The sequence below is a fragment of the Ursus arctos genome, unplaced genomic scaffold (genome assembly GCF_023065955.2).
Source record: "Ursus arctos isolate Adak ecotype North America unplaced genomic scaffold, UrsArc2.0 scaffold_17, whole genome shotgun sequence".
NCBI lineage: Eukaryota > Metazoa > Chordata > Mammalia > Carnivora > Ursidae > Ursus > Ursus arctos.
The window spans coordinates 38965316-38980283 of NW_026622841.1; the positions used below are offsets into that span (position 1 = coordinate 38965316).

General features: G+C 41.1%; 1 protein-coding gene across 1 annotated transcript in view; it reads left to right on the forward strand.

Moving 5' to 3' along the window:
• The window catches only part of B4GALT6 (beta-1,4-galactosyltransferase 6), a 66120-nt gene that overhangs the window by 20473 nt on the left and 30679 nt on the right, over positions 1-14968 (forward strand). Inside the window, exons 2-3 of the mRNA XM_026496149.4 lie at positions 1699-1815; positions 7911-8024. Coding sequence (XP_026351934.1) covers positions 1699-1815; positions 7911-8024 — 231 coding nt within the window. The remainder of the gene's footprint in view (positions 1-1698; positions 1816-7910; positions 8025-14968) is intronic.

Sequence of the window (14968 nt, forward strand, 5' to 3'; positions counted from 1 at the left end):
TGGGAATGAAGGTAAAAGGAGAAGAAGGGTCATTGTACTCTGCTCTTCTATTAGTTTTATTTATTCTGTCTTTTGTACTTTGAGCAAGTTAAAATTTACATTAAAAATGGGAAAGGACAGGGGTGCCTGGGTGGCTCAGTTGGTAAAGCGGTTAAGCGTCTGCCTTCAACTTGGGTTATGATCTTGGGGTCCTGGGGTTTGAGCCCCTCATCAGGCTTTCTGCTCCGTGGGGAGTCTGCTCCCCCCCCCAACTCCTGTGCATGCATGCGTGCTCTCTCTCTTACATACTATCTCTCAAATAATTAAATAAAATCTTTTAAAAAATGGGAAAGGCGGTAGTAAACATCACAGTTTGCTCATGTCTCTGTAGCATCTCAAGGAAGTAGAGCAGGGCCCAGAAAATTAGTTGGCATTTAAGATTTTTTGACTTGGCATTCATTTTTTGAGAGTGTCATTACAATGTTCGGGGGCAGCTTATTTTAAAATTGAAAGAGTCATTAACTGAGCCTTACACGGTTTTGCCATGAAAATGATCGCCCTCCTCTTGAATGAGTGGAGTTTATGGTTTTTTGGCTGTATGCTTGGAGAACTGAAAGTAGAAAGGGCTTTAGAGAACATCTCATGCAATACTGCCTTTTTTAGGTGAGGACACTGAGATTCAGTGATGAGTGGTCCAGAGCTAGGCATTGTGCTCACAGAATCAGAACCAGAAAGAGAGGATCTTTTGATTACTTCTATGCTTCTCTGAGGAGCCCTGACATCTCAAAAGGCAGAGATTTGTGTCATCTTTGTAAATTTACCAATTTCTCCCAAAGCAAGAAATTAGGGGCCTAGTTTTGAAGCACTTACCACAAAGAATTAAATGTACCCACTTGAAAATGCACACTGATTGTGATTTGTCTGCTTTTACAATCTTGGTAGGTAGATTTGTGATGGACGGGGGTGCAAAAGGGCTAAGTAATTAACTTAGTAGAGAGAAATTGCCAAAATAGATATTGATTCTAGGTCATTCTGCCCCCTAACTCTCCTTGCCCAAACACATTGAGAATCTGCAAGATCCATTGGAAGATTCATATTCATACTAGATACTATGGTGATTTATGATATATTTACTATTAGATAAGGAATCCTTGCCCTTGTGGAGTTTTCGGTTCGAGGGAGTTAATATGGAATTAGAGAAAGTATACTATAGATTGTATATTTGTAATAAAATGCCTTTTTGAAATTTTAAAGTATATTTTATGGTAGAAAATTATTTATGGATAAAGGAATTCATTATGGTATTCAGCTAGTCTCATTCTGTTTGGTGGATATTACTACTTGAATTTTTCATTTTTATTGTTTTTAAAAAAAGCAGTTTGTTTTTGTAAGTTTGTTTTTTTGGTTTCTTTTTTTTTTTTTAGATTTTTTTTTTTTTTTTTTAAGGAAATCTCTACACCCAATATGGGGCTCAAACTTACAACCCCAAGATCAAGAGTTGCATGGATGCTCTTCTGTTTGAAAGCTTGCCCGGCACCCCTGTTCTTCTAAGTTTTTGATAATGGGAAATAGTCATTTTATATTTCTGTTTTCCCTTTGGACATGTTAATTGAGTCAGTTTGGGTTAATTGGGTAGTTCCCTAGTCTGAATATTATGTTATTAAATTTAAAAAAAAGCTTACCGAGTTATGATATTTCCTCTCTTTTTTTTTTTTTTAGCCAACACATATCTCTTTATGGTGCAAGCTCGAGGAATAATGTTGAGAGAAAATGTGAAAACAATAGGACATATGATCAGGCTGTACACAAATAAAAACACTACCCTCAACGGGACAGGTAAGATTGCTTGCTTCTTAATTGTGCTTTGTTTCTCCTCCTTGCCTTTGTAGTCAAAAGAAGTAAACCAAATCTCTCAAGCTCTGGTTTGGCCTGTAAGGCTCCTATTAAAGATGAAGGTGTCTCCTACTGAGTGTACTGGGAGATTCTATTGCCGCTTGAGCCAGGGCTGTCCATGTTTTAGGATGTGTAAAGGTGTTCTCACAGTGGTGATGGGAGTTTTGTATAAAGACACTTAAGTTAATTCTTTTTATTAAAGTTAACTCTTGGAAACATAAAATACAAAAAGCAGCTTATGCTTTTTCAGCTCACCTATGGTAGTTAAGAAAAATCAACCACAGAGAATAATTTGTCCATATTAGTCATTCTGCCATCTCTATGCCCATTCTAACTCCTAAAATGTTTTTCCAACCATGTTTAGAAAATACTTCTTGTTTTTAATTATAGAAGATTCGTAATAATTTTATGGCCTCTAAGGGGCTTAAGGGGAAATTATATAAAAGTGGAAATCCGTAGCTGCTCTTGTCTTTGAAAAATATTATCTGGAAGTAGAATGTCCATCAGAATCACATGAGGTTAAAGCCAAGTAATAGGCCAAAGTAGTGATTGAACGAAGGCAGAACTGATGCAGATAGATGGAACTATTGTGGAAGAACGCTCAGACTCCCATGTGGCAGTCTCTCTGCAGTGTTTCCTGAAGTTATTACATGTTCCTTCAAGGTTTCAATAACGGGTTGTCACTTGTTGCGTCCTCTATAGTCTCATTTTAGACAGTTAGAATTAAAGATTTCATTTGTGTCAACAGTTCTCCATTGTACCACTGTAAATGACAGACCGATACACACACACACACACAGACACACACACAATTAATAGGAAGTCCCTATCTGCCAACCGTAGATGTTCATTCTTCAAATGTGTGTTAAGGTGGGTAATAGTTTTACCCTTCTAAAAATTCAAGACTTCAAATTGATTCTTAATTTAATTTCCCACGTGCTTCTGCAAAATCCATTCTAGTCATTTGCCTGATTTGTTTTATGATGCCACAAATCAAAACACTCTTGTTTTCTCCCTTTTAAGTTGAAAGAAATTTCTTTTAGAAAGACTGTTGTTGTACCTGATATGTTAATAGTATTGTCAAAATCTCATTAACTGGTCTTGTTTTCATTGGTCTTCTGAATAGTAGGTCAATGTTAGGAGCAGTTTAAACATTATAAAAGCTTCTTTAGGACTTGTCCCGGTTGAATAAGTTGATTGTGAAAGTGTTCATTAAAAGTTCACTTAACTGAACAGAAATACTCAGCATCTTGGATGACTGTATTCATAGAAGGGAGTGCTGGGTATCTGTGCATAATTGAGTTCCTTTCCTGGGGCATGAATAAGTTTTATGTGGGAACTCAGTTGAACTTGATTAGGAGAATTGATTACTGGGTCAAGACAAACTCTCCCCTCACCTCACACCCCACAACTGGAAGAGAAGAAAAAGGGAAATCCACTTTTCCACTTACCAACTCATAGTTTCAATACTGACAAAGCAGCTACCGCCTACTTTGATTAGAGTTGGCTTACTTTTATGAACCTTTGAAAACTTTTCTCATGGTTCCTTTACTGGTGGTAAAACGGTTCACAAGAGACAGTCCATCATTGTATCAGCTAGGCATTGGATTTGGTTGTAAGAGAGACCCAGTTGCAGTGGCTTAAGCCCATGGGACTTTATGTTCTTCTATGAAAGAGATCTGGGAGTTGGATGTCTGGGGCCATCGTGGAGAAAGTCTCCACACGCCTTCTATCTTCTACTCTGTCATGGAGTTTTATAGTCTTCGAAGGTTGTTGTGGGGCTCCAGTCTTCCTATTTGTACTTGGGTCAGTAAGAAGGAGGAAAGGAAGAGGGAAGAAGAACAGAGGGACCCTTTTAAGGAGACTTCCCAGAAGTTTCACGTGGTATTTCTGCTTACTTTGCATTGGCCAGAACTTTGTTGTAGGGACTGTAAATTATGCTCTTTGAGCTGTGTGCATTGGTGCTTTGAATGAAATTGGGGTTCTCTTACCTAGGAGAAAGGGAAAATGGAATTTGAGTAGGCAACTCTGAGACTCTGCTGTGTTCATGTATACTGAACAATTCATGTAGTCAGTATTCTTACCTAGCTACTTGGAGACATAGCATTAAGAAGAACATCCTCTCTTTGTATGAGGATCTCTAGGCTTTTGAGAGAGATGGAAGCATACACAGTTACTTATAATGTAGTTGGTTATTTCTGCACAGACTTATATAGATATCACCTGCCAATAAGGTGTACTAAGAGCTAATTGAACTCTAGGGGAATTGATTAATATGTACTGACTCATTTAAAATTTAGCACTGGATGGCAAATAGGTTGTGATATTTCTAAATACATTTGATTTCAAAAAGGGGTTTTTAACCTTGTACCTGACTTTCTGAAGCACCAAATGTAAATAGATACTACGTATAATATTTTTGCAAAGAAATCACATACCCATAATCAAATGATGCTTTGCCCTGTAGCTATGGAGTTAGGCAAATTAAGGAAATACGATGTAATCAGTGAATAATTACCAAAGCAGATGATAAGGGTCATGCAATGTTAGAACTGGTAGGTTTGTTAGAAATAGCTGAGCACACTTCCTCGTTTGATGGCTGTGTGGTCTGAATGCTCAAACACTGCCAGACTGACACAGTAAGCCAGTGGTAAACAGACTAGAATTCTCACTGAGTTTCTGTACCTGCTTTAAGCTGCCTTTTGCAGGAAGAACAAAGCCCTTGAGAGCCTGATTTGGTGCTGTTCTTCTTTTCTTATAAGTGATAAGGTCCAGTGAGAGCTGAGGAGGGGACCTGTCCAGCAGTTTTCATTTTTCATTCTTCTCTGTTTCTCCTTTCTTCAGGTGTGGCTCTAGAAAAGAGGAAGAAGGCTGGGGGCCAGAACTCATTGTGTTTTCATCCATCCATTCATTAGATGAAATAATGTCTACATTTTAAAGCGGTTGTGGTAGATCCCGTCTCAAGTGCATCTATCATGCGTAACCTTTTAAAACTCCTGATTTTGAAAGCAGTGGTTATACCTGCTGGATCCAAGCACTTTTGTGGGAATAATGATTTTGTGGGTTTATTATAGTGTAGTCTCCAAAAGCTTAAATTATTGTTGGCTGAAAGATCAGTTGTGACGTGTTCATTTACAGTAAGTTTTTACCATGTTGTAGATACTTCGTTAGATACTGGAAATCAAAGGCAATTTGATTTAAAAAAAAATAGGTATTCAGACTAGTGGCAGGGGGTGGGTGGATAGACTTACACATAATACGTTGGTATGACATAAGCACCACTGGACATAGTACCCAAGGAGCGCAGAGACCCTCTGTAAGTCTGGCAGTGAGCTGGTCCTTAGGGTCATTTGTAATTATTTGGCCAAGAATAACACGTTTAGCCCCAAAACTTTGTATTTGAAGGAAGTGAATATACTGCTCTTCCATGTCTTTGAGTTTTGTTTTGTTTTGTTTTGTTTTCAATTTAGTCCTTTAAAAATTGATCAAAGAGATGCATGGATTCTTTTGTGAAAGACTCAGTCATTCTAGCACTAAAATAAAAAGTGAAACAGTCCTCTAGGCCTTCTGCTGCCATCAGACTCCCCAGGGGGAGCTTCCATTAGCAGTTTGTTTTGCAGAAATGTCTAGAGAGCTTACAATATCTCTGAGTTGCATGTAGATTTATAAATCATAGCATGTGGCTAAGAGAAGGGGCCCAAACATTAATCGCAAGATTAATTATGCAAAACAAGAAAATACTCTTATCTAAAGTTAACTACCTGACATTAAGAAATACTTGAGAATTTTGAGAATGTTAATATTTATCTGCCTCAGGATTATAAGAAAATGAATCTTCAGAACACGTAAAGGCCGGGGACAACCTTATTTATCTTCTGTGTTTAGCTCCTGCAAACGCATGGACTGTAGTAGCTGCCTGGTATAGTAGGAGTCCCCGGAAATGTGGAAACATTTTTTGAATATAACTTGGAATTTGATCTATATCTAGATATATTTTTAAAAAGCATCTAAAGGAAAGAATCAGAACTTTAATGGACTTACATTTATTTTATGTTCAGTATCTTTAAATCTTTTGAATGTATATGGGGGACATACAGAGTATGGACTGCTAGAGGGGTCTCTATGCTCTTGGTGTGTCCCTGGGCTTACAAAGCAATTAGTGTCCACTGAATACCCCTTCCCCTTCGGCTCGGAGGATTTTCCTGTGAAGTGCTTTCCACGGCTGCTCTGGAGAGAGCTCTCGGGAGCATTCTGGCACTGGGGCTTTCCCACTTTCCTACTTCCTGGAATAGGCCTTAGCGGTTGTACATCATTCGGCCCTACTTATCATCTTGGGGTTTCCTGGCAATACATACACTTATCTTAAAAACCTCCCCCATGGTCTGCCAAGTTTATAACTAGGATTTCCATGCAGTCCTTTGGAATTGGACCTTTTCCTCCAGCTTCTGAGTCCTCGTTGGTACCGGGACCCTTTACCCTCTGCTTAGCATCCTTTGCAGGGTCCCTTCCCGCAGGCGTGCCTTGGCTTGGAAGGTCCATCGTGGAGCCCAGGCTGCATCCCCTGTCAAGTCCATTTTGATGATGAGTGAATATCTGTGTTAGGCAAAAGGTGTGCAGGGTCGGTGTTTAGTGTTCTTTGACTCTTCTCATATACTTCATGTTCAATTGCCAGGATTCTACCATTCTTCCCTAGGGAGAGGGTTTAGCTTTTACAGATTAGTAAGGTATGTGGTTTTTACCTTTTGCCTTTTGCTTGCTGGTCATGCCAGACAGGCCTCTCTTTCCAGTCATATGCCTGTTCTCCTCTTTCTTATCTCTCTGCGTGCAGACCAGTTCAGATAGGAATAATTCCGTCATCAGAGCAGATTACTGGAGATTGAGAGGATAGCTTTGCATTTTCCTAAAGTGTCTGCTAGAGCTTCATTTCCTGTGGGTACACGGTTTATGATCCAGGAGACACTAGTTTAATCAGCTGTTTCCATGTCTTATCTCTTACTGCACGTTGGTCTCATTCTCTTGGACTGGCTTCCTCTGACATAGAGGAAACTGGCAGGTCACGGTTCTCAGACTTGCATCTCAGAACCTTGTTCCAGAAAGGGCTAAAACATCACCTCTTTGGTTCCAAGTTCAGAATTTCTAAAGTTCTGAATGTCCCAGGTTAAGTCACATGCAGGGCTCTGTACCAGTCACTCATAGCTCCAGCCACTGAATAGGTATATGGGCCAGGGATTGTTCTAAGCAATTTGTGCATTTCTCTTCCGAAATCTGAAAATGACTACATGCGGTAGGCAGAGAAGAGAAACCACATTGTCTTGCCCTGTACCACAAATCTCGTGCATGTTGGAGCAAGGAGTTGAACTCCACATTTGACTGTGGTGCTCTAACCAGTGTCTTCCATGCTGTATTAACTTGCAGTATCTAAAGATAACGGACCTAATGTAATACACAGCTCAGGGCTCCCCAGGGACTGCAGCCTATGAGTTGGGAACTTAAAGATTTAAAATGGACCGCGTTACAGAAGTAAGTTGAGTGGGTAAATCTCAGTTTTTTAAGTGTGGGGTGGTGAGAAAACATTACTCCCACCCCTCAGCCCCTTGGTTACTAGAAGCATTGTGCCGTGGCTCTGTGGTCGCCCAGGATACCCTTGGCCATTGCTAGCGGAGGGGATTCCCGGGTGTACTTCCCCAATCCCTTTTGATCTTGCTCAGCCAGGGGAGGGATGGGAGCAGGTGCTCTCATAGGGTCGGGGATGACCCTGCTCTGTATGTGTGCACGGATGAGGCCAGGCTGTTCTCTAGACTTGTCCGCGAGTTCCCTTGGGAAGTCACGCTCAGAGGTCCTTTCCAGTAGCAGTGACGGGTGAACGGGAGAGCAGCCACGGCGGCTGCATTTGCTTTCCTCTGGTTCTTTATAGATAATTGCCCGTAAGTACAGATTGCGTATAGCAGGTCTTCTTACAGTGATAGTGACATATCTCATACTAGGAGCAAAGCAAAAGGCAGTTTTTTGGTTGTAACTTTTTTCTCTCTCTCTCCAAGATTATCCCGAAGGCAATAATTCAAGTGATTATCTTGTTCAAACAACAACATATCTTCCGGAAAACTTCACATATTCACCATATCTACCGTGCCCAGAAAAACTGCCTTATATGCGTAAGTGTCATCTAGTTTTGACTTAACTGTTTGCTTGTGTTATAATAAAATAATAAAAACCACATGGTTTGGGCACGCCACACTCAGATCATGACTGTGGGTGGTAATGTTTATGTTACGTAGCATGTTACCTGATTGTTCTTTTTTTGAGAAAGCGGTTTTTTTTGGAGGGGGAGGGCGATTGAAAAGCTGAAGAAAAAACTCATCCTTTGCCCAGAAGTAACCCCTATTGTGAGTTTGATAGGTATTCTTACAGGTAATTTTAAAATTATTTCTTACATAAATAGATGCTTAGATAGAAAATTATAATGATGCAAAAGTTTTAAGAATTTATATAAATGGTCTTAAAATTACAATTCTTTCTATAATTTGCTTGCTTAATTTTTAAGAACTATCCATGTCAATGCATATCGATCTATTTATTTTCCTTAGCTACTGTGTAGTACACCCTTGAATAAATATACCACATTTCAATTACCGTTTTCTCTGCTGATGGAAATTTAGGTTATTTCCACTTTTTTGCTCTCACAAAGTAATGTTCTAGGGAGCAGCGTAGTACAGTGTCTGTGTGTGGTGCCTATGTGCTGGGCATGCATACCTAAACTGGAGTTGGTGTGTAGGCTGCTTGGGTTTGTACCAAAGCAGCTGGTCAGTTTATATCCCCAACAGCAAACATGAATGTACCATGTTGATAGGGATGGACTGCAAAATTTTTACTAGTCTGATAAAAATATTTTTTCTAACCTGTTAGATAAAAAGTGATATCCGTTGTTGGAATTTTCACTTTTCTTATTACTAGTGGGTTTGAGTAACTTTTTTTTAAAGATTTATTTATTTATTTGAGAGAGAGAGCAGAGCACAAGTAGGGGGAGGGGCAGAGGAGAGGGAGAGAGAATCTCCAGCAGACTCCCCACTGAGTGCTGAGCCGAATACGACACAGGGGTTCAGGACCCTGAGATCACAACCTGAGCCGAAATCAAGAGTCAGACACTTAACCGACTGAGCCACCCAGGCCCCTTGAGTAACTTTTGATATGTTTGTGAGTGGTTTTGAATTTTCTCTCCTGTGACTCAGTCGTGGGCTTTATCAGTTCCATATTGGTTAATTAGGTTTTCATATTAATTGATGGAAGTTCTTTACATATATTCCAGCGGTGACCTACTGTCTGCTGTATGTGGTTTGATAGTTTTTCAGAGTCCCTCGCTTGTCTTTTCATTTTGTTTATGGAATCTTTTATAGAAGTTTAAGGTTATGATGTTTCCAAGTATATCAATCATGTTATTTAAAGCTTTTTGGTCTTAAGAAAGCTTTCCTTATTACTTGAAGGCCATACAAATACTCTTATTTCCTTCTAACAGTTTTACCGTTTTGTATTTAACTTTTGTGTATAATATGAGATAGAGATCAAGATAGGGAATTTTAAATGTATATATTTTTTCAAAATTATGACGACAGTCCATCCTCATCAGAAAGCCCACCGTAATCACCCAGAAGCCGCAGGGCTAATCATTTTGGCGTTTTTTCCTTTGTCTATTCCCTTGCCCCTAATTTTAAGCAGACTCTATATGTAAGTTTGTATGTTGACTTTTATGTAATTAAAATTTAAATAAACATCCTTTTGAATTGCTTGTTTGCCCTTGGGTTCTAAAGTCCTATCTGAATGTGTTTTTTATGTCTTCACATGAGTATTCTTTATTGAGGAAGTTAGCCTTTGCCTGGCATATTTGTAGGATTTTTTCAGTTGAGTGTACATCAGAATCAGTTGGATAGTCTTTTAAAATAGAGATTGTAGGGCTCCACCGTCAGAGTTTCAGACTCTGTAGATCTCGAGGAGGGTCTGAGAATTTTCATTTCTGGCAAGTTCCTAGGTGCTAGTGATCCTTGGCCCACACTTTGAGACCAACTAATCTAGAATAGATCCTGGCTATACTGAGCCTGGGGAACTCTTATAATTCTTGGTCCCAACCCATAAGTGATTTTATTAACCTGACAGGGGGCATGAGTATTTACAAAAAATTCCTGCTTGCTTCTAGTCTTGCTCTCTCTTTGCTGTCTTATAGTAGAGAATGAAGCTGTGATCTTTGTGGCTCTACATTTGTCATGACTTTGTTATTGTAGCCTTGGTTTTCTAAAAATGAATGTTTGTCTGTGTAGTACCGAAACCACTAAGTAATGTTCTGTTGAAATATTGATTACAATGATTTCATTTTCATAATTTGCATATTCAAGGATTTATAGTTTTAGGAAATCTTTCTGTTCTTGGTGTAGTTGCCATTTTCTTAATTACTGCTTTATGGGTACTAGTTAAACTCTGTTTAAAAGCATCTGCCTGCCAGGCCTTCCTACTAGCCCTGTCCTCCTCCAGGCCCATAACTTGTTATTGCTCCTGTCCTAGGGCTTGCGGGATTGTGTCAGGGCTGCTAGGCGCCGCCTTTTCTCTGAATGTCCTGGTGCTACTGTTCCTTATCACTGCTTCCGTCAGTCTTGTGTTTTCACAAGAGAGGATCACATTGGTTTGGCAAGCCACCTTTTCACAGAAGGCGTCCGCATGGGCTGCTGGCTTTGGGTCCATCAGCAACCCCATGTCCAGTTAGAAAATCAGCCACATACCCATAACTACTTAGAAAGGGGCTATGGGTACAGCCAGTGTAATGAGACTTCTTGCAAGAGGGCCTTGCATGGACCATCCAGGAGAGCCCCTTCACTTAGTCATGTGACCTCTGCAAAGGGGAGCCTCACTTTACCTATCTGTAAAATATGGGAGTGTAATATCAATTTCACAGTGTTGCAAGGCTACAAAGAAGTGTAGTGCTTGAAGCTTGATAGACATTAGTTTGATATTCCCTTTCTTTCTCACTGCTTTGAGGGTGCCAGACTTTGTAATGACGAAGGGGGTATGAGAAACCCAGGAGAAATGGGTGGAGTTAAGGGGTTCTATACTTAGCTATACATCCCAAATTGATTTTTAATTAACAGGATTATTTTCCATCTGTCATAGAGAACAGCATACTAAAATACCTAAGTATAAAATCTTATAATATCATACAAAATAACTGAATACAATACCTCCCTAAATAATAGTTAAAGGAAGTCTGTGTAGGAAGAAGTTCTCCTTTGATGAAAACTGTGCAAGTATGATGATACTTAATTTTCCTACATTCACCAAAAGTGAAGTTAAGGCTTAAAATTGGTGTTTGATTATCTAGCTATAACTTTTTAAAAAATTTTTCTCTAGTGTAACAATGGGGCTAGCAACACTGCATTGCCATAAAGATAAAGTTGGAACTTTTCCAGTTGGAATTCAGATAAAATTGATTTCATGGATTTCAGCAATGTTTTACATTCAATCAGTTACACTCTAAAACCTATTTTAATGTGTGTTATTTATACACTATGAATGACTTCTTTGTCAGTGTTAGTATTTATAGATTTTCCAGAGGGCTTAATCCACTTTCAGCTTTTTAAAATTTATGTGAGACTCTCCATGCTAACAAAGTAGAAATTTCACTTTATCTAGAGGTTAAAAATAATAAGTGCTTAGGGTGGATGTTTTGATTTTTCTGAGTAAAGTAGAGCTAGAAAATGTCATTTGTGTACTTTTCAGAATGAAGGTAGCCTTACGTGGAATTTTCCTGTCTTTTAATTCTTAATTCAACTAGAATACATTTGCAGCAATGTTCATGTATTTTGTCCTTACTGTTGTGGAATAGTTCCCTTTAGGGTTTAAAAACCTGATAATTGCAATAGCTGCTAGACTTAGGAACATAACGAAAGCTATAAGGACTTTTTGAGATGAGTTTAAATAATTCAAATGAAAATCAGCAAAGAGGGAAAAGGTAAATAAATACACTTCAGAGAAGCTCAAAGACTGTTTAATGTGACAAACCATTGTGCATATGTTTTTGTAAAAAGAGAGACGGGAGCCATTTTAGAGTAAACCACATGTGGTGGCCCTGGGTTGTTCACAGGGACAGACAGAGGAGAAACAAAGCTGAATATGATCCCGTGTCTACCAGCCAGAGCAGGTAACACGCTCAGAGGAAGGCAGTATGCTTACTGCTGTGAATGGATTCTTGTGTGATGAAAGGAGTCAGTGGTTCATTCTAGCAGGAGAAGGGAGACGTCAGTGAGAGGGGATGTCTTCCAAGATCGTTCAGTGGGCAGCTGAAGTAGCAGTGTCAGAGCACGAAGGGCTCTGTGTTTTGAGAACAGAGGGTCGTATGCTGTGATTAGGGCAGGTGTGTGGTCGGGCGTGTGGGAGGTGAGGCTGGACAGGGAGGTGAGGGGCCTTGAGGGCCATGTGGGTTCTGTGAATCCCTGGGCATCCGTGAGATAGGCCTCGGAGGGAGCAGAGCCCCTGAGCCTATTTGCTAAGGGTTGATTTATGGCCTCTATGCATATCTGTAGGGTGAGGGTGCACAGTTTTCAAAGGGTTGGGGACAAAAAAGGGTAAAACAAAAACAAAAACCCCACTGCTTTAAGCAGATGACTAATGTGACTAAGGTGGTATCCAGAAAGATTATTCTGATGAGGAGCTGAAAAGTGGATGAGAATGGGGAAGTACTAGACTCTGGAAGACCAGTGAGGAGCTTTCTGAGGGGGCCAAGAGGAATGATGAGAGCAAGTGCTGAAACCGTGGCATTGGAGAGAGGACAGGGCACCAAAGAGAAGCACCAGGGGTGCCATTGGCCGGATGTGGTGACCAACTAAGAGATCAGGGCTCATGGGAAGGTTTCTGGCTTGGTGACTGGTCACTGAAACAAGTAATGCAGGATAAACATCACATTTGGGAAATGGGAAGTTAATGAGGAAGTTAGCATTGGGCCCCTTCTTTTTAAAGCTCAGGAGAGTTGATGTGGGGTCTGAATTTCATCAGCGAGATCCAGGCTGGAAATAGAGGAAGTGAGACAGGATACTAAGGGTGGGTCCCTGGAGAGCACCAGCACTTGTGGGGGCAGGGGGTGAGGGGGCATCTGTAGAAGAAGGCACACAGTCATGGGCCGAGAGGAGTCAGAGGACAGTGTCCCAGAGGCTAATGAGAAGAGTGTTTCAAGGAGAGAGTGTTCTGTCTTGTGACATACCTCAAAGCAGGTGGAAGGACGACCTGTGAAAAGCCCTTGAATTTGGCATGAAGAAGGGGGGGAGGGCGACAGCAAGCACAGTCTCAGTAGAGGGGTGGGCTAAGAGGCAACATATACTGTCTGGAGAAGTGACCCAGAGGTGTGTGAAAACTAGTTCATTAAAAAAAAAAAAAAGTTTGGTGGGAAAGGGAAGCAGAAGGGGGTAAAGTATCGGGTGGAGGTGAGGGCAAGGGAAGAACTCTTTGGGAAGATGTGGACTTGAGCGAGTTTTAGGCATTACAGAGAGATAAGAGATGGGGAGTATAAAGGAGGAGAAGGGAAGTATCCACGGAGCCAGATTCTGGAGAAATGTACAGGAAACAGAAATCTGCTCAGGTCAAGGAATTAGCCTTGGAAAGTAGGAACCGCTTCTCCCCTGAGGCAGGAGTACAGTTCATTTGGCGATGAGGTGGAGAAAGTTAAGGGGGTTCATGCCTGTTGCTTCTGTGTTCCTAGTAAAGTGGGAGGCCACATACATATGAGAGGTTGACCAAGAAGGACTGAGCAGCATGAAAGGGAGAAGAAAATATTTAAAAAGTTGTCATAGCGGAGTCACCTAATCACAAATGAAAGGTGACTAAGTGGTTAGCTGAGAGAGCCCGCCTACCCTGGGGGGTCAAAATGCACAGATATTGTGATGCTTGCTTTGTTGAGAGCTTACCGTGTTCAAGGCAATGTATTGGGTACTATCACTTAGGATGAGGTTAGTGTGTGTGCTTATGTGCTTTTCTTACTGGTGTTATTGGGTAGAGGATTCAGGCATGGACAGTTATTGCTGAGGCGTGTCAGGTCAGCAAGGGAGGGGAAGGAAGAATATTTGTGAGCGAATAGGTGTGGCTTAGTCCATTTGGGCTGCTAAAACAAAAATACCATAGACTGAATGACTTAAACATTAAGTATTTATTTCATCATCAGGAAGGCCGGAAGTGTTAAGATTAAAGAGCTGCAGCAGATTCAGTGCCTGGTGAGGGCCTGATTCTTGGGTCACAGATGGCCATCTTCTCACTGTGTCCCCATGAGGTGGAAAGGGCGAGGGATCTCTCGGATATCTTTTATAAGGCTCCTAATCCTGTTTATGAAGGCTTTGTCCTCATGACCTAATCACCTTCCAAAGGCCCCACCTCCCAATACCACCATATTGAGGGTTAGGATTTCAACATAGGAATTTCAGAGAACACAGACATTCAGCCTGTTACGAGGGGCTGTGATTGGGTAGAACTCACGGAGCTGTGTTTCTCTAAGTGTGCCCAGGGATCATCCGTGCCAGAATGAGCTTGGGATACTGGTTAGAAGTGTAAGCCTCTCAGCCGAACCTCAGATCGACGGGGAAGGTCAGGTTTCCTGGTTGCAAACCCCAGAATACAATCTGGCTTGGTTTGAGGGGAAGGGGTATCTGTGAAAGGATACTGGGCAGTCCTCGGAAAGCCTGGCTGGCCACAGAGAGGATGAGAGGCTGCACGGCCGCGATGAGGCCCAGACTCCCCCGAAGCATCTCTTGCTTTCACTCAGCAGAGTCACAGTTTCCACCATGGTGCTCGGGTCTGGAGACCAGAAGTGCCCCTAAAGCTGGAAGCTTCTGCCAACTGGTTTTACCAAAAGGTAGTTTTGTAAAGTGCCCCTGTCCTCGTGGTGTTCTCTCCTGTTCTGCTGGTGTATGTGGTCACGTGACTGCTCCTATCGGCTAGAGAGGATGGAAGAGTGGGTTCTAGCGTCTTCCTCTGGAAGGCAGGACTCAGTGGTGGGCAGTTCAAGCACTTGGAATGTGTTCACATGAAGCAAACACGATCCAGGGTTATCTACTGACAGAGGAGTTTTGAGAATGGG